This window comes from Rhipicephalus microplus, chromosome 4 (assembly GCF_043290135.1).
Source record: "Rhipicephalus microplus isolate Deutch F79 chromosome 4, USDA_Rmic, whole genome shotgun sequence".
NCBI classification, from domain to species: Eukaryota; Metazoa; Arthropoda; class Arachnida; order Ixodida; family Ixodidae; genus Rhipicephalus; species Rhipicephalus microplus.
The window spans coordinates 140,782,709-140,808,513 of record NC_134703.1 but is presented as its reverse complement, the minus strand read 5'-3'; the positions used below and the strand labels follow the sequence as shown (position 1 = coordinate 140,808,513).

Genomic DNA, 25,805 nt, shown 5'->3' with positions numbered 1-25,805 from the left:
TCGTTTTCTTTTTCGCTTTGTACGTTTTTGTGGAAATTTTTCCCCGCGTAACTCTCGCACCCACAACTTTGCACCGGTTTTCCGCCAAATGAAGTGCGGAGATTATGGGAGTAAATAGAGTATATTAACGACTTGCCGAATAATATTTCTTTTAACATCCAACTTTTCACCAATGATTGTGTCATTTATCGCCCAATTAACAACACATCAGATGTTCATGAGAATCGAAAGTTGGGCTAGTTGGATATGCATGGTTCATGAACTTCGATCTGACCTTCATAAAATTGAAATCTGGTGAAAAACGTGGTTAATGTCCGTTAACCCAGACAAAAAGTCACTAGTCTCTTTTCATCGCCAACTGTACTACCCATTTCCCGCATACTTCATCAACGACACTCAAATTTCCCGTGTAACCAAATACAAGTATCTAGGTGTCCATTTTTGTTCTGATTTAACATGCTCTCTTCACATAACACACATTACTAACGAAGTAAACCGTGCTCTTGGCTGCCTGCGCCGAAACCTTCATCTAGCTCCTACCCTTGTCAAACTACTTGCTTATCAGACACTAATCAGACCAAATCTTGAATACGTATGCACTGTTTGGGACCCTCATCAGAGTAACAATACTACAACACTTGAAACGATGCAAAGCCAGGCGGCAAGATTAATTTTTTTTACATTATTCATATCAGTCAAGCTTGACCGAACTTAAATCTCGTGCTAACCTCGCCACCCTTTTGTCACGCCGCTGTGTTGCTTGACTGTGCCTGTTTTTCAAGTTCTATCGTGGATCACCTCGTACTCCCATCATCAAGCCAGCCCATCGTCATACAGACCGCATCAATCACGGGAAAGCTGTTTACCCGCCAAGTGCTCACACCACTGTGCACCTTTCATCTTTTTTTTGTCAAGACCGTACAAGATTAGAATGGCCTTCCTCCTCTCTTTGTGCAACACTCCAGTATCATCAACTAAAATCAGCGATCGAGCATCTACCCCTTTAATCCATTGTAATAGCCCACCTCTCATGTAAAACCCCTTCATTGGGGCCTTTGAGGTATTGTAAATAAATAAATAAATTGTGATTTTATGTATCCTGAAGAGGGAAGAGCACTCCACGAATAGCTGAAAAACGCTGGCAGTACAAACCTTCCTGTAAATGGGCCTGCATTGACCGAAAAAGCCAAAGTCCTAGCGGTCCAAATGGGCAAGCAAGATTTCAAGTGCAGCAGCGGCTGGCTTGAACATTTCAAGAGACAGCACGAAGTGTTTTTAATATTGATCATTGGAGAAAGCGGAGCCGCAGACCGCGACATTATAGACGGATGGCGCAAGCATCGGCTGAGCGCCTTACTTTAGCAGTATGAAGATGGAGACATTTACAGCTTGGACAAGGCGGCAATCTTTAACACTGTTGCTTAAGCGCACATACACAACACTAGGCGGAACCTCATCAGGATGTAAACAAAATAAAGAACACGTTACAGTGCTGTTCAGTGCTAATATGATGGGGGAGGACAAGCTTTCTTTGCTGATACAATGAAAGTGGGCAAAGCACCACTATTTCCGCAATGCAATGACACCGCAATGCAATGACACCCGAAGACTGTATACACAGAAGCAACGGAAGTGCTTGGATGACCACAGTCGTTTTCGAAGAGTATGCGCGCTTACTTGATCAAAAGTTTAAGGCAAAGCAAAGGCGTGTGCTTTTTCTTGTCGAAAATTGCACCAGCCATGGAACGATTGAAAATCTGCAAAGCAATAACTTTGGAATTTCTACCAGTGAATATCACCCCAACATTGCAGCCCATGAACCAAGACAAAAGTTATACCGGAAAAGTCTTTTACAATGAATGCTCGTTGCGTATGATGCCAACAAGGGATACAGCATCGACTGTTTTGGAGCAGTGCATTTACTACGCCATTCATGGAAAGAACTAGCGCCTGCAAAGATAACTGCTTTAGACATGCCTGATTTTTCCGGTCACACACAGAAAACTCTGATGATGACTGAGACGATCTCTACGAAGCTGTGAACAGCATCCTTGGCAGAGATCTGGAAGGAAACTTCGAATCATTCGCGATGGCTGATGCAGATGTCAGCCCCAGCTACGGATGCCAAAATGGTTGACTTGCTTGAAGTTCCCGATGAGGAAGACGAGCCGCTAGACAAACAGCCTTATGAAATACCAACAGCGGCACAAACGCAGGAGAGCTTCCGCTTGTTGTAAAATAGAGTGGAGTGTGCGGGCCGCGACCAAGACAACATAATTTGCTTGAAAAAACAGGCACTTCTCGTGCCCAGCTGAAGCACCCAATGAAGCCAGCTGACTGACATTTTCTGCGCGAATAAAGGTTTGTTTCACAGAACACCACTACTGGGAAGTTGTCATGGGTAATTTAGCTGTACTTGCTGAGCTTTTATGGGGCAGTTGAGTATATCTAATTACTGCGTACCGTATATACTCGCAAATTGATCGCACTTTTTTTTTTTTTTTTTTCAAAAAATTGACTCCAACTTTGGGACGCGATCATTACGCAGGGTAAATTTTCTGTGAAAAAATATTCTGAGCACCGGAAACGCAAAAAAAGTTGCTAATCAGAATTCTTACGGTAGCTTTCATGAACATAACCAAAAATAAAAGTAAATTAAGGCTTAGCTTTGCAATAAAATGCACGCATTACGCAGGAGCTACATGCATGACATACTGCCCTTTTATTTTTTATCTCTCCGACTCCCTAACGTTCATTCAGACTCCGAAGCATCACTGGCGTCAGTGTCGTCGCCGCGCGATTCCCTGTCGGAACCGGCAGTGTCTTCACTGTCCCACAGAGGGTCATCTTCCGTTCCGTTGAGCGCGTTGGAAATGCCAGCGACAGTCCATTCAGCCGCATGAAGCATGTCGTCCAGCCAGAACTGACGCGGAAGTCCTTTGTGGCTAGTCCCAGCCTCCGGGATACTGTGAACGCCTGCGTCTGTATCATGTCTAACAACACTGCATAACCGTCCTTGCGCATGTCCTTCACGTATTTGAGGACTGCCTTTTCAATGATAGGGAACTTGCCAGATTTGGGTCCGCGGAAAGCCCATTGCGTGCTGTTAGTAGCCATGAGCATGTCGCGCTGTTTTTTCCAATATCGGATACGGATTTCGCGACGCCAAAATGTCTGCCGGCAGCGCGGTTGCCGTGCTCTAGCGCATAGTAAAGCGCCTTCAGTTTGAACGCGGCAGTAAAGCTCGCATACCGCCCCATGGTGAAACAACGCTTCAACAGACAATCACAAAGCACACAAAAAAAACGTGGTCTCAGGAAAAAAAAAAAAAACATTGCTTCGGGATGAACACAGGTCGACCAACAGGCGGCCGCCGCTGTAACAGTGAGGAATGCCAAAACAAACATGGCGGCTGAAGGAGCGAAGCACTCCGTGGAGCGAAGCCACTGCATTTTTTTTTTCTTTGCGTCAGTTATGGAGGTCGCGAGTATGTCTTGCGCGTTGAGACAGTTTCTTCCATCTAAATAAGGAATGCTTTCATTTAAATCAGTAAATTTACCGCATTAGCATAGTGATGCCTGCTTTCAGATCACGGAAACAATGATAGGCGCATTCAGCTAGACTTGGCACAAGACACGTCAATGCGGCAAGTTCAGGGTGCGATTACAGTAATCCCTCGTTAACTCGAAGCCATCAAATCCGGGGAAAATTTCGAGATAGGCGGTATTTCGAGTTAAGCAAAACGCCGAAAATGTTCGCCCAGGTCACTGTAAAAGAAAAGCCAGCGCTGCTAGGAAAAGCTCCACTGCACAAAACAGCTACCGTAGTAAAGGCGCAAGAATTCGGAGGGGAAAAAAATTTATTACCGAGGACCAAAAAATTGCGTGATGCTCGCCTGTTTCGCTTTAGCGTTCGGTCCGAGAAAGGCGTTCTCCAGTTGCTCAACACATCGCATGAGCAGCAAGATTGGCTGCTCGAACATTTTGGAGCCACAACAGAAGTGCTGCTTCGACGTCCGGGAATTTGGACGCTCGAATGCGCTTCCGCTTGCTTGAGAAGCTTTGCTCGAAGCCTTCCAAAACCTTTTGTTTGTTCTTAAGCACTGTCGAGAGGGTTGACAAAGGGATGCCGAATTCTTTGGCGATGCATGACTTGCTTCGACTTGCTTTTTCCACTTCCTTGATTAGCGCGACTTTTCTCTCCAACGTCAGAGATTTGCACTGCTTTGGGCGGGACATCTTGGTCGATACGGAAGCGTCCGTTGCACAGACCACTCACTACTCAGCAAAACTGAGCTCAAGATGCGTCGTGCACAGATCGCGAGGAAAACAAAGAATACCAGCTCGCACATGCAAGGGCTAGGTTACGTACAAGGGCTAGGTGCGCACACGTGATCACTCCCACAGTTGCCTGACAAGGCTGATAGGAAACGGCTGCGTCCGCGGAAATTTCAAATTCACCTTCCCGACTGCGTTCGGCACGTATAGTAAGAGCTAAGTGTTCGCACGGAGCCCTCGTTTCCTGTTGGGAGTAGACTTTGCCTTCTGCCCTCCCTGTCAAGATTTCGAGATATCTACTGTTCCCTTCGGAAAACATTTCGAGATAAGAGGGGGCAAATACATAGCACCTATGGGAGGTTAATGCACGGCGAAAAAAAGTTTCGACTTAACCGAGATTTCGAGATATGCGAGTTCGAGCTAACGAGGGTTTACTGTATTACGCGGGGGAAAAAAAAAGTCGAATTTAGACGACAAAATTTAGGGGTGCGATCATTATGCGAGTGCGATCATTACGCGAGTAAATACGGTATATCAAACTTTTTCACCGTCCCATTGATTTCATTATAACGAGGGTTTACTATAATACTAAAATTTGTCTCCTATACTTTTCTTGCACTAAAAGCATGCACTTTGCACCTCGGAGTCAGAAACAGTGCTTGTTCTATCAGCATGTCGATGCATTCTAAAAAGCAAATGGTTGAGGACCAATAATATATTATCTTGTATTTTAATCAATAAGTTTGTCTAGTGTCTGTTTCAAGCAGCGGCGTGTATAACATTGGGCTGGCACGCAGGGGTTCGAACCCGGGTTTGAATCCCATCGTGTCCTTGGGATTCTTTATTCACTAAGATTTTTTTCTTAATTTGCGAGATAGTGGTTACAGACACCGGCTGCAATGGACAACGACGACACACGTGACCCTTGTTGTGATCCCATAAACAGCTTTCGCTGTAAAACGCAAGCAAGCACGATGGCAATCCCTGTTGCAGAGTGATAAAGAATCGTTAAAGGGTGTGAATGTCCTTAAGTTCTTAGCTCTCAAGAGTGCGGGCTGAAATGCCCCGCACACGAAATATCATTGTAAAAATTGACAAAAAAAAGTAAGTCTCGCTATGCAGATGCTTCATGACAGCTGCTGAATTTCCGAATTTACAACGAAAAACAAAAACAGCAAAAAAGAAACGAGAAGGAATAGGCAAGGGGCTCACCAACGACACTTCCAGTTTCCCTGCGGTACTGTTTCGAGGGGAGGCGAGAGGCAGTACGTGTGGTAGCTAATGTCGCACTCGTCGCAAAGCAGGAGCCGGCTCTCGTCATGCGGCTGGCCGCAGCCTTCACAAACTGTGCAATCCAGGCAGCGCCATCCCTTCTTCAAGATAATCTTCGTCACCTGGCATGGAATCGCAGGTTTAGGCAAAATGCACACGCACACATTGATATGGTAACTTCTGTGAGTCACTGATCTGCACTGCTTTCGAAGGTGTACCTACAACAAATTTTTCAAAATGAGATAAGATGCGAGATATATTTGTGAGGACACACATCCATCATCTACAAAGCAACAACAGCTAAAAAAGCCTGACATTTAAAGTCTTTTAGGAGTGTGTTCTGTGCATACCGTGTAATAAGACATCAACTGTGTAAGCAAACTATCAACAACCACCTATATCACAAGTTTGTGATGGCTGCCGCACATTTTGCGTGTGCTCTCTGTCGCAGCTGTCAGCGCAGTGCTCACGTGGACGTGATGCTGCAGGCAGTTTGTGTGGCAAGGGCATTCGTGTCTTGTGCACTCACAACAATATGCTTATGGATACTCTGCAACTGTTTCTTACCACGATTTCACTTGAAGATAATAATATTCGAAAAAATAAGAAAAATATTGAAATTGACTTTCCACTCATAGTTTTGCTATGTATTCTATGTATTTGCACAGCTGCATTGACAAGCAACACCATCCTCCCCAAGGCTTTCTGCTACTAGATGGCACCTATGCTGTGTCACACAGCTTTCAAAACTGTCTGGCATGAAAAAAAAAGTGCAAGAAAAAGGTTTTATTTTCCAAAACACAATATGTATATTTAGAAATAGCATGTGCAAGTCATACTGCATACTCAAATCCCCACCCCCTGTTTCCATTCTCTTCCATAGCTTCTTGAAATCTGTAACAGCCAAACTATGGATACACAAAATCTATACCTCCTCAACAAGTGACTACAGTCAAACCTCGTTAGTGCGTACCCGCTTTGAGCATACTAACAATTAAAACATAGTTGCGACGAATCCCCGACCGAGTCTCATAGAGACTAATGAATTCGCGGACCGCTTAAGCCATAGTGTTCGGCCTTTGCCTTCCGGTTAGTGCATACTAACTGAGTACCATGATAACATTTTTCGCAACAAAATTTTACTGCTCCACTGAACTTACAGACGCCACAATGTGCCATGAACGGTTTTCCATCATGTTGATAAATGCGGAGATCAGCCGATAAGTTATTACGAGGTCTGCGCGATTGCGGCGATGACGCTGCGAGTAACCATTGGAGAAAAAAACGAAGGTGAGGTGGCGACCACCAACAAACACGCCGCTATGACTTATCGCTGGCAAAAAGCCTTATCACAATAAGCATTTGCAGTTATGTCCTCAGGCCATGCCTCAGGCACGCGTGAGGCATAGCATCACTTTAGGCTTACTGCATGCTTTTAGTGGGCGGCTACCTGAACGCGCTGGGCCGCCGATCACTACCCCTTTGTTTTGCGGGACCATGTTCAAGAGCGCACCGTTTTACAGAAATGCAAGCAACTCGCTGTCAAGGAGTTCAGCATTGAGTATTGCGGGCACCGAGAAACCCTGCTGTCAACACTCGCACCGTACAGCGGGCGCAGTGCTGTTGTTACCATGCTGCACACTATTATTTAGTGATAGCCGAAATGTGCCTCCGTCCGCTGCCAGGACTGCTACAGCATCGCAGAGATCACATTGCTTGTTAAAAGCTCTTTGGCGCAGCGTTAACCCAGCAGGCTACTCGCAAATTTGCGCAGCAAGTGGATCGACAGTCACGGCGCGCGCAGAGTGAGCGAAGTGCTGCACGTAACTAGCCATGCCGTAAACGATCTGGCTCTTTGCAATTGTACAGCACCTTAAAATAGAAAACCGCGTCAGTTTTTGCTTAGAAGCAGACTGCGGAACAACTGTATCACAGACAGCTGATTGTGTCCGTTCTGCCCACGCAGGAAGAAAGCCGTTTCCTTCCTCCATGGTTCTGGTTGATTGATAGATATGTGGGGTTTAAAGGGCCACTCACCAGGCCCCATACCGAATTTTAGTTAGACAGTGGAAGTTGTTGGGTGTTCGATGAGGAACGTTCTGCCACAAGAATTTTTCAAATCGGTTCATTACGAGCGGAGAAAACAGGTTTTTTTGAAGCTGTGCGAAACGAGGGTGAGAGGAGGCGAGTTTGAAACCCTTGCCGCTTCTCCGCGTAGGCTTCGCAAGCCAAATCTCTTCCCCACCCTCTCCGGCATCCGACCAAGAGGTGACGTGCGCATGACGTGCCCGAACAAGCCCAGCCCCCGTGCACGCGAGCGGCGTTGCTTTGTTGACCAGCGTAATTTTGTGGTCTTCTGCCTGTTTCTGCGGGATTGTTTGAAAACGCTGGCTTAGACGCGGCAGAGTAGATGAGCACAATGAGTGCGCGAACGCGTAGGAGCATTCCACGGTGGTCGCCTGCTCAATGCGTTGCCCGACGCATGCGTAACGCTGGCACATTAGTCCCGCATCTCGTAGCATTTCACGGGGAAAAATGTGAGGAAAACATGCACAATTTTTATTGCGTCTGATTATTTATTTCGAGCTTTATTCATCTCTTAAAGCAACAAATACATAGAATATGGCATGTTGTATTAAATAATTTTTGCCATATCACGTGGTATACTGTTGACAATGTCAGAGCAGAGTCGTCTACGTAGAGGACCAACGTCACTGCATTGCTGTGTACGTAGGGCCATTCCTACGCCTATGTCATGCCCTCACTCTCTACGCGTGCACCGGCAGGGGGGAGGGGGAGCAGCTTTCATCTTGAAATTTGACCCATTTCTGTGGCGCGTAGCGTTGCAAATTTTGGCAGACGTGATCATGAACGCCTCTTCTACGCATTGCGCTTGTCAGCTCAAAATTGTCAAACCAGGTGAGTGGCCCTTCAACATCCCAAAACAACCATATGATTATATAAGAGAGACGCCATAGTGGAGGGCTCCAAAAATTTTGACCACCTGGGGTTCTTCAACGTGCACCCAAATCTGAGCACACAGGCCTACAACATTTCCGCCTCCATCAGAAATGCAGCTGCCGCAGCTGGGCTTCGATCCTGCGACCTGCAGGTCAGCAGCCTTAGCCACTAGACCACCCCGGCGGGGCTCCTCCGTCGTTCTGTCGCTGTACCGCGTTGCATATCCCGGATCCCGCGGTGGGTTCAAAATGCTCATCCACATTTCATCGCGTGCTATCGGGCGGTTCTTCGAGAGTCAAACTTTTCTGTTCCTTGGCAAAAAGAAAGAAATGGCTTTGCGGTGGACACTTTGCGCAATATTTCCCGCGGCACTGTGTTTTTACTTTTGTTGGCGGCGATGGCGCATGTGTCAGGGGACGCAAATTCGTAGCTGATGGTTAAAGCATAGTACGTTTAGTGCGTATTTATGCCATCATTCCCGGCAGGTACATATTATTAACGGGGTTACACTGTAATTTACACTTTACTTTACCACAACGAAAAGGTCAATAAATGGTTTGGGATTCATTGAAACATCATTTAGACGGCATTTAAGCTTTCTTCGCAAAACGCTGCAAACAATAGAGTGAAACAAACAAGCAAAGGCATATCGGCACTCACCTTCACATTGACGCAGTAAGGATGGTAGCACTGCCCACATTGGGCACATGCGATGAGCCTACCTTCTTCGGCCCTTCCAAAGCTGCCACACATGGCGCACAAGTCCTGGGTACACATGTGTTGCGACTTACCACTTTGAACAAAATAAGGAACACGACACCCTAGCAAGAGCTCGACAGATTTCATTTGCTTATACAAAGGTCCACATTGGGCACTATGTGTGCTAGTAGTCTACCAGGCTTTCACCTGGTTTGTGAGTGCTACACACTGGGTGCTCTCTCGAGGTGAACAATGCAAAAAAAAAACAAAAACACAAAGACGGGGAAAAACGAAGACGTACAGAGCGTACATTTTTCCTCTCTTCTTCCCGTTTAGTTGGTTTTATACTGCTCACTGAAAATGGATTGCCAACCAGCTCGGTAAACCATTCTTATGAAAGAGGAACATATGTAAGAGCAAGTCCTATTACACAATCTAAGAAAACATGTATATTTAAAGGTGAACATTTTACAGACTTCTGTTTCATTAGGCAGCTAATAACTTTGAAAGCGGTAGACAAATTGAAATGCTGACGTTTCGGGTTCAACTTGTACCCTTCTTCAGGAGCAAAGTTGGAGCACCAGGCAACAACAGTTTCTAAAGCCTTCTCTACAAGTTGGGAAGCGGGTCACGCTTGTTTTGATGATCGAGGTACCGAACAGGACACTCATTTCGCATTCCAATTTCCACTGAAACGATGCAAAGCAAGACGCAGCACTTCTGCATGATTGAAAAAAGCCTGCGCAAGTGCTGCTTTTCCTTTGTTTCCCTAGCACTACTACTGCCTCTTCCCCAATTCGGTTAGGGCACGTCTGCAACCAGGGGAGGGCTCCAAGCATCTGGTCTGTGGTGCCACAGTGGAGAAGAACTTGGGCCGAATATATAGACTCCAGAAAAAAATCTGCGTGTGTAATTACACCCGTTTCGCACGATGCACACTCCGAACCCACTTTTGAAGCTTTAATTTACAACCATAATATATATGTGAAGTGTAATGTTCCGAAACCACCATGTGATTATGAGAGACACCGTAGTGAAGGGCTCCGGATATTTCGACCCCCTAGGGTTCTAATGTGATTATGAGAGACACCGTAGTGAAGGGCTCCGGATATTTCGACCCCCTAGGGTTCTTTAAGGCGGGACACGGGTCTTAGAAGGCCAAAAATCACAAAAAAATAGACTTTTTGAAGCTGACATTTTCGGAAACTGTATCTATTTTTGCACTTATCTGAGAAGTTTCTAGCTTCTCGCGTCTATATTTCTGGCACAAAATCAATTTATAACATCCCTATGAGATGAATGTGAGCGCAAACTGACGCTAAAATTGCGCTTTTTCCGCGCCGAACTGTTGCCGTTACACACGAGCTATCGTGTTCATCTTGGTCTCGTTTGGAAGGGTCGTTCTTCATCTTCAATTTCCCGCCACCACTGGCTCGCCTTGCTCATTGGTTTTTTAGCAAAAACGCGTCATCGAGAAGCACTAGCGCGCGATTCAATAGGCTGCTTGAGGCACGTGACAAAACCTAGGCATCCGATTGGCCAAGGGGCGCTTTCGGCGTCTGCTTCACCATCGTGACGCGCACGGACATGCGCCATTTTGTCATGGTGCTACTGGCTGCCTGCGGCAGTAAAGAAGTTCCGCGCTATAGTAATTTCTGAAGCGGGTGTGGCGGTCATTCGTTCGCTGTGAACTTCAGAAGGAGCCCCGCTATGGCTCAGGACAACGAGGATAACAAACTCGACGCAGTCAATGGCAGTTGCCGAGTCACCGATGTAGGCCTAACTCACGTACGAGCCCGTTGGTTGCCGACAACGTTACTGAGAACGGCTGTGTTTTGCAGCCTCATCAGTTAGAGGACGGCAAGTAAAAAGCAGAAGTGAAGCTAGAAGAGATATCAATCTTTGTAGTGACGAAACAGAAGCGCAGTCTTATCGCTAAACGCGCCGATGCCGCGGTTCCCCCCGCCTGACGAAAGAACCTTGAACGGCGCGAGGGGTCGTCAGAGTGGAGTCGCCGCGCGTCGACGAACAACAGGAAGTCAATCCGTTCGCGGTGAAAATGCTCGCCGCCCCCGCAATAGAGGCTACTGGCAACTGGTAGACTGCTTTTAACGACGTGTTCGCAACGTTGTCGCGATCTCCGCTCGAAAATGCGGCAGTCTTACGTGAAAAGAAAACTAGCACCTCGGCACTCAAGTAGCCTCGAAATTGATGAGTGAGGGAGCAACTTTGGTTCGCGACATTTACGGGTAACTCATTCTGGACAAGCCGGAAAACATCGCTGTGTTATTCGACGTATCGCGGATGACGCACGCACATTTGTCGCACATCGCCGTCACTACAGTTACCGAACTGATAAGCGGCCTCGCGGCAGACGAGCACACAGCGACAACTTGCTACAGGACTAGAAGAAACTACACGCTTGTGCAAACAATCAGTCCTATTACATTCCCGGTGCATATTAACTGACTAAAAGTATGTGTGCCATGATATTTTTTCCCTCGGAACGGCGAAATAAAGTTTTAATAGCATTATTCTTGAAGCACAAATTTTGACCACTTTCTTTTGCTTGTTCGGTAAAAGTGGACCTAGGACAGCTAGAGCTGTAATTGTTTTTGCACAATGTAGCTAAATGTGCACAAAAAACAATGCTGGAAGCCTATTTTTAAGGGGCAGCTACATTTTTTTATTTTGATATAAAAATTTTTGCATTTGGTTACATGCAATGAACTGCGCTTTAATGCAATGCAATGAACTGTGCTGTAATTCGAGAAATACTCATTCAATTTTCCATCAGCTTGCAGCGTTGCACTCCTTAGGCTTTCTAGCATTCATTTATATGTCAATGGCCATGTAATTCTAAGTACATACATTTTTACAGTTAAAAATGTCGGAATTCTATGTTTTCTTCATTTTCTCAAGATGGCAATTTTGCACACCCTGCATGAAAATTACTGCAATATATCGGAAACTATTACAGATAGCAGAATATTGTTTTTTTGCAGCTGTGATGTACTAGACAGAGAACAAGAGACAACACCCGATCCTGGGCCAGCTGTTCTTATTCTGCTTCTTCTTCCTCGCTCGCCTAGCAGGCGCATCTGTGCCAGAGTGCCAGTTTCGGTCTTCGTCGTCACACTCGGCCATGACTGCAAGCATTGTCGATGGGCCACACGACAATGTTCATGTGGGTGAGGCTAGCTGCAGCAGTTGACATTGCTTCAGGTGGGCGGAGTTGGCTGCATCGTCGTGGTCGACGCTGGAAGTTTGTCGAAATTGGCCTCGGCGGCCGACAGTGGCTATGTCGCCCGGGTCGTTCGCCATGTCGTGGTGGGGACTGGGTCCTGGTTGGTTTCTTTGTTGATTATGACTCTGCGGGACGACACTGACTGTCACGTGGCAGTCTACAGCCTCGGCCACGCTGCAACTTTTCAGAGAAAGTAGTTCGACTCCGGTTTTCCTTTGGTGGACCGAGCAGGCATTCTCGTGGTAGAAGTTTCCTGCGGTGGTGTGGTTCTCTTGGAGATGGTTCTGGCGGGCGGCCCCGACTGGATCGACATGGTCGCAGGTTGATCACAGAACGCTTTCCTTTGCCCCACCACGTTTTAGAAAACAATGCAAAAAATGGTGGGTCCAGCAATGAAACGAGTAGCATCTTATGCAGCCGTCTGCGCAATTTTCTGCGGATCGAGAGATGTTTTTCGGTGCGATTCGACATCCGCACGAACTTGGGTGAAGTCCTCGTGCTGACCTGTGGCGTGCCTCCTGCGCCGTGACTTGCGTAGTCCGTGACTTGCGCAGCGTTGTCGCTATGGGGCCCCCGGACGCTGTAAAGTGTAAAGTCAGCGATTCTTGAAGCCACGCTGCATACTGGCGGGAGATCCTCGACGGAAGCCGTTCCGAAAATCGGAGACTCTACCGATTCAGGCTGTGCATGCGTCGCATGCATATCCTCTTCCAACTGGTCAGATGGGATGTTATTAGACTCAGCAGAAAGACCTGTCTCATTAGGTGATAGAATGTCCAGTAGGATGGGGGCCGGTGCCTCTAAGTCGACCGGACGAACTGCATTGGGGCCTCTTGCGGAGCTTTGCGCAAAGCTTGCCATCAGGGATCCGCCGGACACAGCTGCACCGTCGGGCCGGTGCTCCTCAGGAGCTTTAAATACGACAGCAGAAATGCCTCTGCAAGGCAGAGTTACATGATCGTGATTGTTCCCTACATCTTGGTCACCGAGAGATGACAGGATGGTAGGAGCTCGAATCGCATCATCTAGGTCGGGCTTTTCCCGAGCTCCGTCCTGAGAGAAGGTCGAGTTACATGGGCAGGAGGCACAGGGAATCGGAACGAAAGCAGCTATGAGCTTGACGCTCCACTTCGCCCATGACTCCTGCTTCCAACCTTCATACCGGTGCCACGCCGCTGCACCTTCCCGAAGACGGTCTATGGCCACATACCATTTCTGATTCTCTGTCCAGGCCGCGCGCATTGCTAGCGCGTTGACGGTTGCCACCCAGCTGTCGGCGTCGTTCCGGACCCCGTCGAATTCCGGCAGTTCGTAGGTGGATGGCGATGGTGGGGCGGCACGTGAGAATGCGGATATCACTGAGGCAATGCCGTCGAGCTGGTCTGAGAGCTGCAGGAGGGTGCCCCAAAGCTGCCTGCGTTGCTCCAATGGGCTTGCCTCAAGGTCGTGCGAGGCAGCTACATCCAACACGGCGTTAGTGGCACGCAATTCTGGCAACATTGTAGGAGCTTGCTCGGAGATTGACGCTGTCAGTTCGTTAGTCTTGACGCGGAGTAGCGCGATGGTACGCCGCAGGTTCGCGGCGCTGTCAAGTCCGAAGCGTTGGTGATCGCGGTCTTTGAAAGAGTAGCGGTTGCAGCACTCACGCCTGTGAGGTTGACGAGCAGAGAAGCCTGGACGGCGTTCCCTGGCAGCTCGTATGTTGAAAGAGTGCGGCAACGGGAATGTAGGCCATGGGAAGCGTGAGCGGCATTCCCGAAGGACAGGAGCCAACGCGGATCCCTGCCACGAAACGGTGGCAGGGTGTCAATAAGGTCATGCCCTACAACCCCAGGGGAGGCCTGGATGCCGTCCACTGGTCGTTTGAAGGGTAGCTGAAGCGGCGGTTGGGACCCCATTGCTAAGGAAGCGTGAACGGCGTTCCTCGATGGAGAAGCCCGTGATGCCGACGAACCACGAAGACACGTAACGGTGGCTTCCCGCAGATGATTCACTTGTCGAACTGCACCATTGTAATGAGCGAGACAGAGAACAAGAGACAACACCCGATCCTGGGACAGCTGTTCTTATTCTGCTTCTTCTTCCTCGCTCGCCTAGCATGCGCGTCTGTGCCAGAGTGCCAGTTTCAGTCTTCGTCGTCACACAGCGTAAAGCTATATGTTTGGAGCACACAACATAGGAAGCAGATTTTTATTTATCTTGATGCAAGTTTTTTAAACTAGTCTTTTGTGTGACCACACAATGGCCACATTCAGAGCTCTAAAGTTTAGTGTACTGTAAAGTAAGAAATAATGCCCCAATCAAAAAAGTACTTCCTATGTTGTATGTCTTATGCTTTCTACTGTCAATCCCTATGTCATTTATACATTTTTGACGGGTGGGTATTTTTTCATTGTGGTAAGAACAATAGATATTGTTATCTTGATTATTTAATTAACTAATGAAGCTACAGAAAAAATCACTACATTTTTAGAATCAGGAGAACAAACTAAGTAAGCATGCCAACATTTGTCACATTTGGTTCATAAAATTAATGAGAAAGCCCCAAGACCCATGTCCCTTCTTAACGTGCACCCAAATCTGAGCACATGGGCCTACAGCATTTTGGCCTCCATCGAAAATGCAGCAACCACAGCCGGGATTCAATCCCCCGAACTGTAGGTCAGCAGCCGATTACCTTAGCCACTAGACCACCACGGCGGGGCTTAATTTACAACCAATGACTGACATTCACAATTCCATTTTAATGAGGTGATAACGTAATTGTTGAAAAAAGCGAAAAAGCAGGATTCTCTTCTTACTGCTCTGGCGCATTTACCACTCTACATCTGCCCTACAGCATGCCATGATGATGACCAAAACTTTATTACTACCAAAAGAGGGGACCGCCCGAGAGGTCGGTTACGCTGCTTAGAGGAGGTAAACGGGGATCCCTTGGGACACCACGGCCCCCAATGCGCGTGAGATTACCCGGCGTTGCTGTGCCGAGTCAGTGATATGCAGAAGGGACTCCCGTGTATCTTCTGTGTGAGACGCGTCAGCGTACTGTGGGCACGTCCATGCCATGTGTATGAGGGTGGCAGATTGTGAGCAGTATTTACAGTTTGGTGTCACGAGGTGTGGGTATACCTTGCTATAAAGCCAGGGGTTGGGAAAGACACCTGTCTGAAGCTTGCGCCACAGGACGGCATCACGTCGAGGAAGGTCTTTAAGAGCTGGAGGATAGCGGAGACGGCCTAGTCTGTGGTGCTGTAGAATGTCTGTGTAAGTGACCAAAAGAGTTAATTCTTCGCAGGCCTGGGAGGGCGAAGAATGAGAAGTGTAAGGCGTGAGGAACTCCGCCCAGCAGTTGAGATCTCGGGCGAATGTGCCTGCGCATTTCCACTAAGGGATTTATGAGCTGGGGTCCAGATAAGAAAACGAGGTGAGACAGGCGGGGTGTGATGCTTTATGATTGAGTATGCCAGTGTAGAGAAATTTTGGATGGCGAGTTATGGATCACTTACGATCACCTTGGTTATTGGGTCGGTCATAGCTAAAGCAATGGCAACCTCTTCGGCAACTGTTATATTGGTGGATCGAATTACACTACAGCGCGCGAGCCTCTGGACATTTGAAGACGCCTTACACACATGCTAATTATGGTTGCCAAATGATGAGTTACTTATTGCCACTGACATTAAACAGCTTCTTACAATTAACCGTTTATACTATCCCTTTCTTTAAACATTTTTGTACATGTGTTTTGAAATCCAAATAGACAAGATCCTCAATAACATGCTTTGATATTGTAAATTGACTTATGATTACATGATGCTGTTGCTATGTGTTAAATTGTGCGAAAGCCTTCATGAAGTCCTAATGGCTTTTTGCTTTTGCCCCCCCATACTGCTGTTGTGACTATGGTAATGTCCGCTTAGGCGTTGAAATAGATTGAAAGCACATCTATTGCAGTGCTCCCCCAACCAGCCTACTCACCTGGCTCAGGACAAAGTCATCTTTGGCCGAAAAAAGAACCATCTTGTTCTGTGACTCATCCTGCTTATCTTTGGCTTCAGGAGGGCCAGCAGTGGCTCCCTGAGAAAGAGGGGTAGAGAAGCAGCATAAGCAGGAGTGAAACACCTAAAACACAATTTGGAGCACGAGAATCAATATTTGGAGCAGGCTATGGGGAACATGATATTAATTTTTTACCACGAGAGACCGAATTTGGAAAAGCATAAAAAATTGCTTCCCCCCCTCCCTCCCTCCATCAGTCATGCAGAATGAGTACGAACACTGCTACTTCAATAATAGTATTTTGAACCACCCCATTCAACGAACAATGATATTGTATACATTAGCATTTGCCACACCTGTCAAATCTTTTGGCAAACTAGGATTATAATGTGGACCTGCCAAGCTAGTGACCTTGAAATTCGGGAAACTTGTAAAACCGAGTATGGGTGGCGAAAAACAAAACAAGAATTGGGCCAAAGCTTTTTTTAAATTTTTTAGAGGAGCATAAATGTCATACACTGCTCTAAGTGATTGCCAGCACCTTTTTTAGACATCAACGATCTTATTAGTACTCATAAATATGGGGCATACAGACGCACAAGTAATTAAACAAACTGTGCTGTGTCCCGTGATTAATGCTAACAGCCCCTTTCAAACTTTAAAACACTTTTCCGCAGGGCACTGATGCACTGCCGCAAAGGCGGCATTTTGCACAGGTTTGAACACGGCCAAGAAATTTTCGAATCACTAGCCCCCTCACCTCCCTTTTTTTTTTTTTCACAACGACTTTAGGCTTAGGCCACAACTTTTTGACTAATTTTCAAGGTGCATTTGGCTATATTTAGTAACACCGTTGGCCCAGCCGTGGCCCAGCGACAGCACCAGCTATCTATTGCATGTGCTGTTGCTACGGCAACCAGCAAGGTCGCCGGCGACGGCAGCATTCGCAGCACATCGAATTTGTTCACATGCAGTGAAAGCGACATACACTTTCAGCTTCAGTTCCTAACATACCATAACCGCATTTGCTGACTAGAAAATTAATATATTTCGCAAAGCGTTCGTGGCTACGGCAACACATTTTGTCTTAAAGTTGTGTTGTCCCGCCAAAAAAGATCCACTGCAGTCAGCGGACCAATGGGTGCCCGGCATTGTTACTTTAACTGGTCGATCACATCTCGCAAGGTTCTGACCTAATCAGTATAATACACCCTGGTTAGGTTACACCGTGGGTTAAGGTCTGCGCGCCTGGATCCCTGGATTGATTCATGATGCAGACTACAGGTGGCCAATGTGGCCTCCATTTATCGCTGAAATTAGCGCAACTGAGAAAATTTTGAGGCTGGTCGGGCATTTTGGCGCAGCGTGGCGCAATTTAAACAAATTTCATAGCTTTGCCACAGCTTGGCACAAAAATGAAGAATTGTATAAAATTGGCGCAAACGGCACAGCTATTGCACCCCGGCAGAAGCCAAACGAAGACTGCAGAATGTGCAGTGACCATTGACTGTTTTTTTTTTTTTATATGAGTTCCTGCGTTCACAAGAGTTCGTTTCATGCTCGTTTTGGCTTTCCATACTCTGGAAATAACAGTGAATTCAGACATGGGCATTGGTTCCTAATTACTACAGCACTAATTCTGAAGGATAAAAGAGATGAAATGAAATGACAGACGAAGTTCTGCACTAACAGCTGCCATTTTATTAAAAGGAGCAAGCATTTTCATACAGATGCCAAGCCTTCTCTCAGACAAGCAAGCGATAATGTCAAACCATTGTATCACTACAGAGGATCGCCAGGTGGCGCCGTTTTGTTTGGCTGGCCGCATACAGTGCTCCACTTTTACGTGTTCTTGGCCCGTTACCGGGCCCCGCCCGTGTCTGGACAAGCTCACTATTCCTTCTGGAAGACTTCCGGGACACGCCGACAACATCCGGGCCCCGGTCCGACCCCAGGCTGGCCCCCCAGGCCCCTTCAAAAGTACGAAGCGGCGCGGCGCCGCGCTAACCCTAACGCGCCGCGCCTGCACCTCCACGATGCAGAGTCCCGCCCAGCACTCGACTCCAACGACAACTTACGCCCTGTCGGTAAGCCCAGCCTCCTCCGGTCGTACCGCTGATACAGCCGTGCCTCCGCTGTCACCATCTGGCAATGTCACCAGCCCCGCGCCGACAACAATAGAGCAACAGGCAGCGTTCCACAACAGCGCGCACGGTCCAGCAATGTGCAACGCTGGTGGCGTCTCTGCTACTCTCAGCTTGATAGCCACGCAAACGCCGGAGCCCGAGAGCCGTAATGCAGCGTTGGAATTGCAATCAACCCCGCCTGCTGCTATCCTTACCTTATCTGCGTCTGGCCTACCCATTGGAAATTCCGAGTCTGTCGACAAGCGCGTTTCGACGAGCGTCGTTCCTTCCATCGCCGAAGTTTTGCCTTCCATCACTTCAGCTGACGACTTATCGACGGAAATGGACTTCACGGCATCGCAAGTCAACGAAGACAATACGCCATCCCCTGAAGGCAGCTGGAACACCGTTAGTGCCAATCGAAAACCTGCCTCGACCGCCCGCCCCCGCTCCGAGCTCATCACCGTCGGAATCCAACTTCCACCCGGAACACTCACGCCGAAACTGCCTCTCTATGACCTGCTTTCTACCATCACAGCCGCCGCAAATCTCTCTCCCAAGACCAGTGCGGAGGTCACCCTTCAAGCCAAACCTGCTCAGAGCCTTGTGTTTCTGAAAACGCACTCACCTCTCACTGCCCACCTCCTACTCTCCCTCACAAGTCTGGAACTTAATGGTAAGCCGATCACCAATAAGCCCTATGCCCTCAGTCCTCCAATATCATGTCTCGGCGTCATACACAACGTCGGTGGTCACTTCACAACATCTCAGCTCTTGCATGACCTCGAATCCTTTACTTCAGATATACTCGCTGCACGTAGGATGGGCTCCACTGAATCCGTCCTCATAACATTTGCTGGAACCATCATCCCTCGCTTTGTGTACTTCAAACGCGTCTCTTTCCGATGCCGTCCACATAAACCCAAGCCCCCTACTTGCACTCGGTGCCTTGCTATAGGGCACCGTGCTCATCAATGCCCCCAACACAGCGTTCCGGCCAAGTGCCGCCGCTGTGCGTCTCCTCTACCGGTAGATCCCGATGCTCACGTTTGCGCCCAACCCTGGTGCATCCATTGCCAAGTCAATACCCACTCATCTCTCGACTCCACCTGCCCCTACCTTCTAGCTAAGCAACGCGACTGCGCCAAAGCAGCTTTTCTCCGTCGCACAGCCATGCGCCGAGCCACTCAGCCTTCGCCGCCCTCCTCTTCAGCGCATGAGCTCCTATCGCCTCCCGCAACATCCCCCCCGGGCTCATACGCCGCTAAGGTTAAGGGAACACCTCCCATGTGCACTTCTTCATCAAACACACCTTCCCCATCTTCAAGTAACGAGAGCCGCTCCTTCGATCTGCGACTGGCTATGTTGGAGCGCAACCAGCGCGAGCAACAACGCGTCTCAGATGAGCTACAACAGAAAATACTTGCACTGACACAGACACTCGCAACTACCACATCCTCTCTTACCTCTCAACTCACGGAGCTAAATAAGCAACTCACCACACTCACCGCCCCGACCTCCAGCTCCCATGTAACCAAATTGGCCGACATGGTTGAAACCACCACCACTGCGCATCACACTCGTTTGGTCCAGCTGGAAAATTCAATTGTCCGGATTCTTACGACCCTCGAAACCCAATCTAAGCAACTGGAATCTTTCACCTATATGCTTAACTCCCTGCAAGAGTCACTTCCCCCGGCAAAAAAGAAGGAACGCGCACGCGTAGGCGCTTCCTCTACTCCAAAGACCTAGATGGCGCGTGAAAAGGACCTCGATATTTTGCAGTGGAACTGCCGCAACTTTCGTCATAATAGGACCCCTCTCCACCAATATCTTCTCACCCGCCAAACATTACCCCATTTTCTCCTTATACAGGAGACTCGGGCGGCCCTTGCGGTCCCAGGCTACCGTGCATATCACGCTACGACGGGAAAGCCACTCGCGTCCATTTATGTACGCAATGACGTTCTCGTTGAACCACTAGACGTACCCTCGCCCCTCCTGAAACGTTTAGTTGGTGTGGTCTATTACCAACCATCTACCCGTATTTCTCTCGCTCTGATGTCATTTTATAACCCCCCTGTCACGTCCTCTTTGTTTAGTGCTCTTGGTAAATTCCTGCACTCCCTTCCATCGACCACCCATATCCTCCTTGGGGGTGACTTTAATGCTCTTCATAGGCTCTGGGGTTACCCCCAAACACTGAAACCAGGTCGCCTTCTACACTGCCTCGCCCAGGAACGCCATCTCACCCTTCTTAATACTCCTGACACCCCTACTCGAGCGGGCACTGTTTCACAGCGTTCCACTACACCCGATCTCACGTTCTCTCGGAGTTCCCTTCCTTTTCACTGGCAGGTCTCTGCTGAAAATTTTTTCAGTGATCACTTTCTCATACACATCACCACCCCTCTTTCCCACAATAGGCGGAAACAACGAGTCGCTCACACTGACTGGGAAGCATTCCGTAATAACATTTTGTCTCACTTATTTAAAACTTACGACGACTGGACGTCGCGGATCTCCGCAGCAATGACATCCTGTAGTCGCCGCGCTCGTTTTCAACTCCCCATTCCTGACCCTGATCCTCACTTCCTCCGATTATGGCGACGTCATAAACGTTTGAAACGCGCTCTCCGCTCGCAGCCACACAACTTCCAACTTTCCTTCCGAATTGATGCTCTGCGGGCTGAAATTATCGCTTACGGCACTTCTCTCGAGCACTCTCGTTGGAACACGCTGTGTGACGGCCTTGACTCCGCACTGCACTCGCGCTCTACATGGTCTCTGTTTAGGTCTCTCTTAGGTACCAAGCCTGCCGTTGCTCCCACCCTAGCTAAAGCTCTCACTCAAGGGACTCCATCTGATGTGTTTGAAAATTTAAAATCTCTGTATCTCCCACCCCCCCTCACACCTTCCTACCCAGATTACTGTGGCGAAGCTAACCCAGACCTGGACCGCCCATTCACTCTCAGGGAGCTCGAAGCTGCCTTAGCCACTCAATCTACCCGCTCGGCACCCGGTGAGGATGAGATAACATATACTACATTACGTAATCTCCCCGACAACGCGAAGGAATTTCTCTTACACACATTCAACGAAGCATGGAACAGCGGCTGTCTTCCAAGCTCTTGGACATCATCTCTAATTTGCATGATTCCGAAGCCCGGCAAACCTCCATCTCTCTCTAACCTTCGCCCAATCTCTTTGACGTCATGCGTTGGCAAGACTCTTGAACGAATGGCCTTGACTCGACTGTCTGATTTTATTGAGACGAAAGAGTTTTTCCCTCCTTCTCTTATTGGCTTCCGACGCCACGTTTGTGCGCAGGACATGTTCCTTGTTCTTCAGCATACTTTTCTTTCACCTTCTCGTAGTCAGATCCATGCGCTTGTAACCGTCGATGTACGGAAGGCATTCGATGGCGTGAGTCATGACCACATACTCGCTCAGCTCTCCTCCCTGTCATGTGGCTCCCGCATGTATTCTTACATCCGATCATTTCTTTCCAATCGAGTTGCTCGCTTCAGAGTCGATACTCATTTGTCTAACCCACACTCCCTCACCCGCGGCACTCCTCAAGGTGCCGTACTATCTCCTACTCTATTTAATATGGCTATGGCCCCCCTTGCCTCCCAACTGTCCCAAATACCTGACCTCCACCATATTTTTTATGCAGACGACATCACTCTCTGGTGTACGTCTGGATGTCCCGGCCACGTGCAGGATACTTTGCAACGTGGCCTGGACCTTATCACTTCCTTTCTCGCTACTGCTGGCCTGTCCCCTGCACCGGAGAAATGTGAACTACTTTTGCTAAACCGGTCTGCGTACCAGCGCTCCCACAATACCCTCATCTCCCTACATCTTTCTAGCTCTCTCATCCCCACTGTTCAGCAATGCAAAGTTCTTGGCTTCCCTTTGCACGCGACAAAGAACGCGCAGGCCCTACATCACGCTGTGAAGACTTGCCATTCGGTGACCCACCTCCTGCGACGCGTTGTCACTCGGCAGTCGGGGCTCCACGAGTCTCATGCGTGCCGGGTTGCACATGCGCTTGCCCTTAACAAGTTCTTGTACTTTGTACCCTACGTTCATTTCACCGAAACGCAACTCAACACACTCGAAAGAGCTCTATTAGGCCTCTACAAGGCAGCTCTAAACCTCCCTCTCACCACCTCTACCACTAAGCTCTTTGCCACAGGCCTTTTCCATCCATTACGTTCTCTTATTTCTCTGCACCACGACTCTCAGATTGCCCGACTTTCTCTCACTCGTCAAGGCCAATGGCTATTAGCCCAAGCTGGTATCCCTCACATTCCCGTTTCCGTTCCCACCTTGCCTTCTGCCGCTAGCACCGCTGCTTCTAACCTTCGCATCCTTCCCCTCCCATCCAATATGTCTCCCGTTCTTCACGCCGGCCGGCGTCATGCGGCAGCACAGCATCATTCTCCTCCTCTCTCTACACAGGGAGTTGCCTACACAGATGCCTCATACATGGCTCCTCGGGGCTCGTGTGGCTACGTTATCTACCATCCACACCTTTCGGCACCTGACACGCACACCAGCGGGCCATACTTACACCCGCCAAATGTACTATCGCTCGAGGTCCTTTCCATAGTCCACGCCATGCAGTCATTTTCCTCCCTCCCTTCTCTCCCCGAGTACACGATTTACTGCGACTCTCACGCCGCCATCCGTCACATACAGAACAACACGTTGCCCCCTGCTCTTCAACAGGAGGTCGAGCGAGCAGCCTCTGCTCTTCAACCCTCCACTGTCTTCCTCCGCTGGGTTCCTGGGCATTCGGGTATTAACGGCAATGAGCTAGCTCATCAGCTTGCCCGCGATATATTGCACCGGGCACCGTTCATTCCCTGGCCCACACCTTCGGAAGACAGTGAGAGTTCCGCGAATAACGATGGGCAGATATCCTTGCGTCACACTATCAAGGAGGTATATCTCCAGCTCCGGCTTGACAAGCGTCTTTACCCTCCCCCTCATCCATCACTCACGGCGCTCGAGGCTCGAACTCTACGGCACATCCAAATGAACTGCTTGATAACCCCCTCTCGCCTTTTCCTTTATAAATATAGGTCTAACCCCTGCTGTCCTAATTGTCCCTCCCCATACGCTGACCTGTCACACTGCCTGTTTTACTGCCCAACTGCTCAGCAATCCAGCTATTACCCTCCCCCATCCCTTTCCATCACCTCCTGGCTCGACTGGATCGGCGCCGAAGGGGAAGAAGAACAGCGTCGACTGATCGCACAGGCGGTCGAAATGCTCGGCCTATAAATTTGGCTGAATAAAAGTCTATTACTACTACTACTACTATCACTACATGTCACAAAATTCGCAAACGTAAAATATCACACACACGTCAAACTACGTCACAGTCTAGATATCCAAGAGAGCAGGTTTCTTGTCCAAAAGGACCAGTGATGGAAACTTTATTGTCCATGCAAGTTCACTGCCCAAGACAGTCGTGACTGCAAGTTCATGACTACAGATGGCAATTTTACGGTGCAAAAATAACAGTTTCAAAGCCATGAGAAACATGTCAAAAAAGACAATACAGACCTGAGAAACATTCCAACAGGGATAATAAGGCTTGAGTTTAGGTTTTGGTCCTCGCTTTCGACGGAGCTCGACGGCTTTCGCTCTCCGTTTGGCAGCAAACTTTCCACTAGATGCCTGAAAACCAATGCATGTCATCGTCAAAACCTCAGAAAAACATTTCAACAAGATGAGTTGAACCAGTGCACCACAACAGTGTGATGCGCCCCAGTAGAGTATACAAAAATAACTTTGCCACACTTCCAAGTAGGACCCACACGCAACAAGCAGAATCTTTACTATTTCTTCAGGGATGATTAAATTCATACGTTGATACCCACAGCGCCCCGTTTCAGTCCCGAAAGTGTGCCAATGTTTGAGCCGGAAGGTATTGAACTTGGGACGTCCGCAATAGAAAAGTTTGCTGTAGAAGAAGCCTGACCATCTTGCTGGCCTCACATTTCAGTCTTTACTATTTCTTCAGGGATGATTAAATTCATACGTTGATACCCACAGCGCCCCGTTTCAGTCCCGAAAGTGTGCCAATGTTTGAGCCGGAAGGTATTGAACTTGGGACGTCCGCAATAGAAAAGTTTGCTGTAGAAGAAGCCTGACCATCTTGCTGGCCTCACATTTCAGTCAATTATACCTGAATGTCCTCTGTACCAGAATCTGTAGTAAACGAAGCTCGACCAATTGAACAAATGGGTGGTCGGCATAACGACACTAATTGGTATGTAATACCCAAGTGTCTCTTGTAAGCAGATCCGTTATACCGAGGTCATACTATAAATGACATTTCATCTCAAAAGAATATCTATGCGCTGCAAGCACACCAACGAAACTCGTTACGCTTTGCAGAAACAACCACGATCTTTGCGAACAGACCCAGAAACCTTCCTGACGTCACCTTCGATCAAGCATCGGTGTATTTAATTAAGAGGGCAAAAAACTACTTGGCAAAATGTGCGTCTACTCACTCTGGCCCGCCCCACGCCGAACCTTCGTTTTCCTGGGAAGCGGGCAAACGGTGGCTTTCCTAATGAGTGGTGGGATGGAGGTGGGAACTTGGACTCGTTCTCGGGGGACTGCATACCTCCTGAAGACGTCTGCTGCTGCGACATTAAAAACATTAAGTCTCTCTTAAAGACAGCACAGGCAGAAGGCTACAACAACTGACATTACGCATTCATTGGCGACGTCAAGTAGGACAACCAAAACCTGTTCTCAGACATGAAACTCTAAACCCACCTTCAAGCAGGTGCTGCTATTTGCTTTTCAACATTTATATCCCTAATATACATGTGCAAATATCTGAAACTGTTACATGTAGTTCGATATTCAACTTAGCCTCGGAGTATAATAGTCTGTCGAGACAAGCTCTTTTTTCAGACAGTATTCAGAAACACTCCCCGACTTAAACTTGACTTGCCACCGCCTTCAATGCAGTGCGCTTGAGACGCATTTGTGCTGCTTTGGCACCGCCTAAAGACGGCGATTTCGAAGCGCATTTGTGCTGCATCGAACACGGTGGCAAGTCAAGTTCCAGTCAAGAAGTGCTTCTGAATACGGGGGTTAGAAGACAGTAAAATCTCGCGAGTTCAAAGTCACTGGGACTGTGAAAAATCTTTGAATTAAGCGGGTTTTCGAGTGGGATGCTAGGAA

General features: G+C 48.3%; 1 protein-coding gene across 7 annotated transcripts in view; it reads right to left on the bottom strand.

Moving 5' to 3' along the window:
* The window catches only part of LOC119172383 (uncharacterized), a 296,020-nt gene that overhangs the window by 210,847 nt on the left and 59,368 nt on the right, over positions 1-25,805 (bottom strand). For 5 of the 7 annotated variants that reach the window (XM_075893680.1, XM_075893684.1, XM_037423449.2 and 2 more), the window contains exons 16-20: positions 25,121-25,255; positions 24,165-24,278; positions 16,435-16,533; positions 9,171-9,275; positions 5,490-5,671 (exon numbers count right to left, since the gene is read on the bottom strand). In XM_075893680.1, the coding sequence (XP_075749795.1) occupies positions 5,490-5,671; positions 9,171-9,275; positions 16,435-16,533; positions 24,165-24,278; positions 25,121-25,255 (635 nt within the window). The remainder of the gene's footprint in view (positions 1-5,489; positions 5,672-9,170; positions 9,276-16,434; positions 16,534-24,164; positions 24,279-25,120; positions 25,256-25,805) is intronic. The other 2 variants (XM_075893681.1, XM_075893682.1) reach the window with 2 other exon arrangements.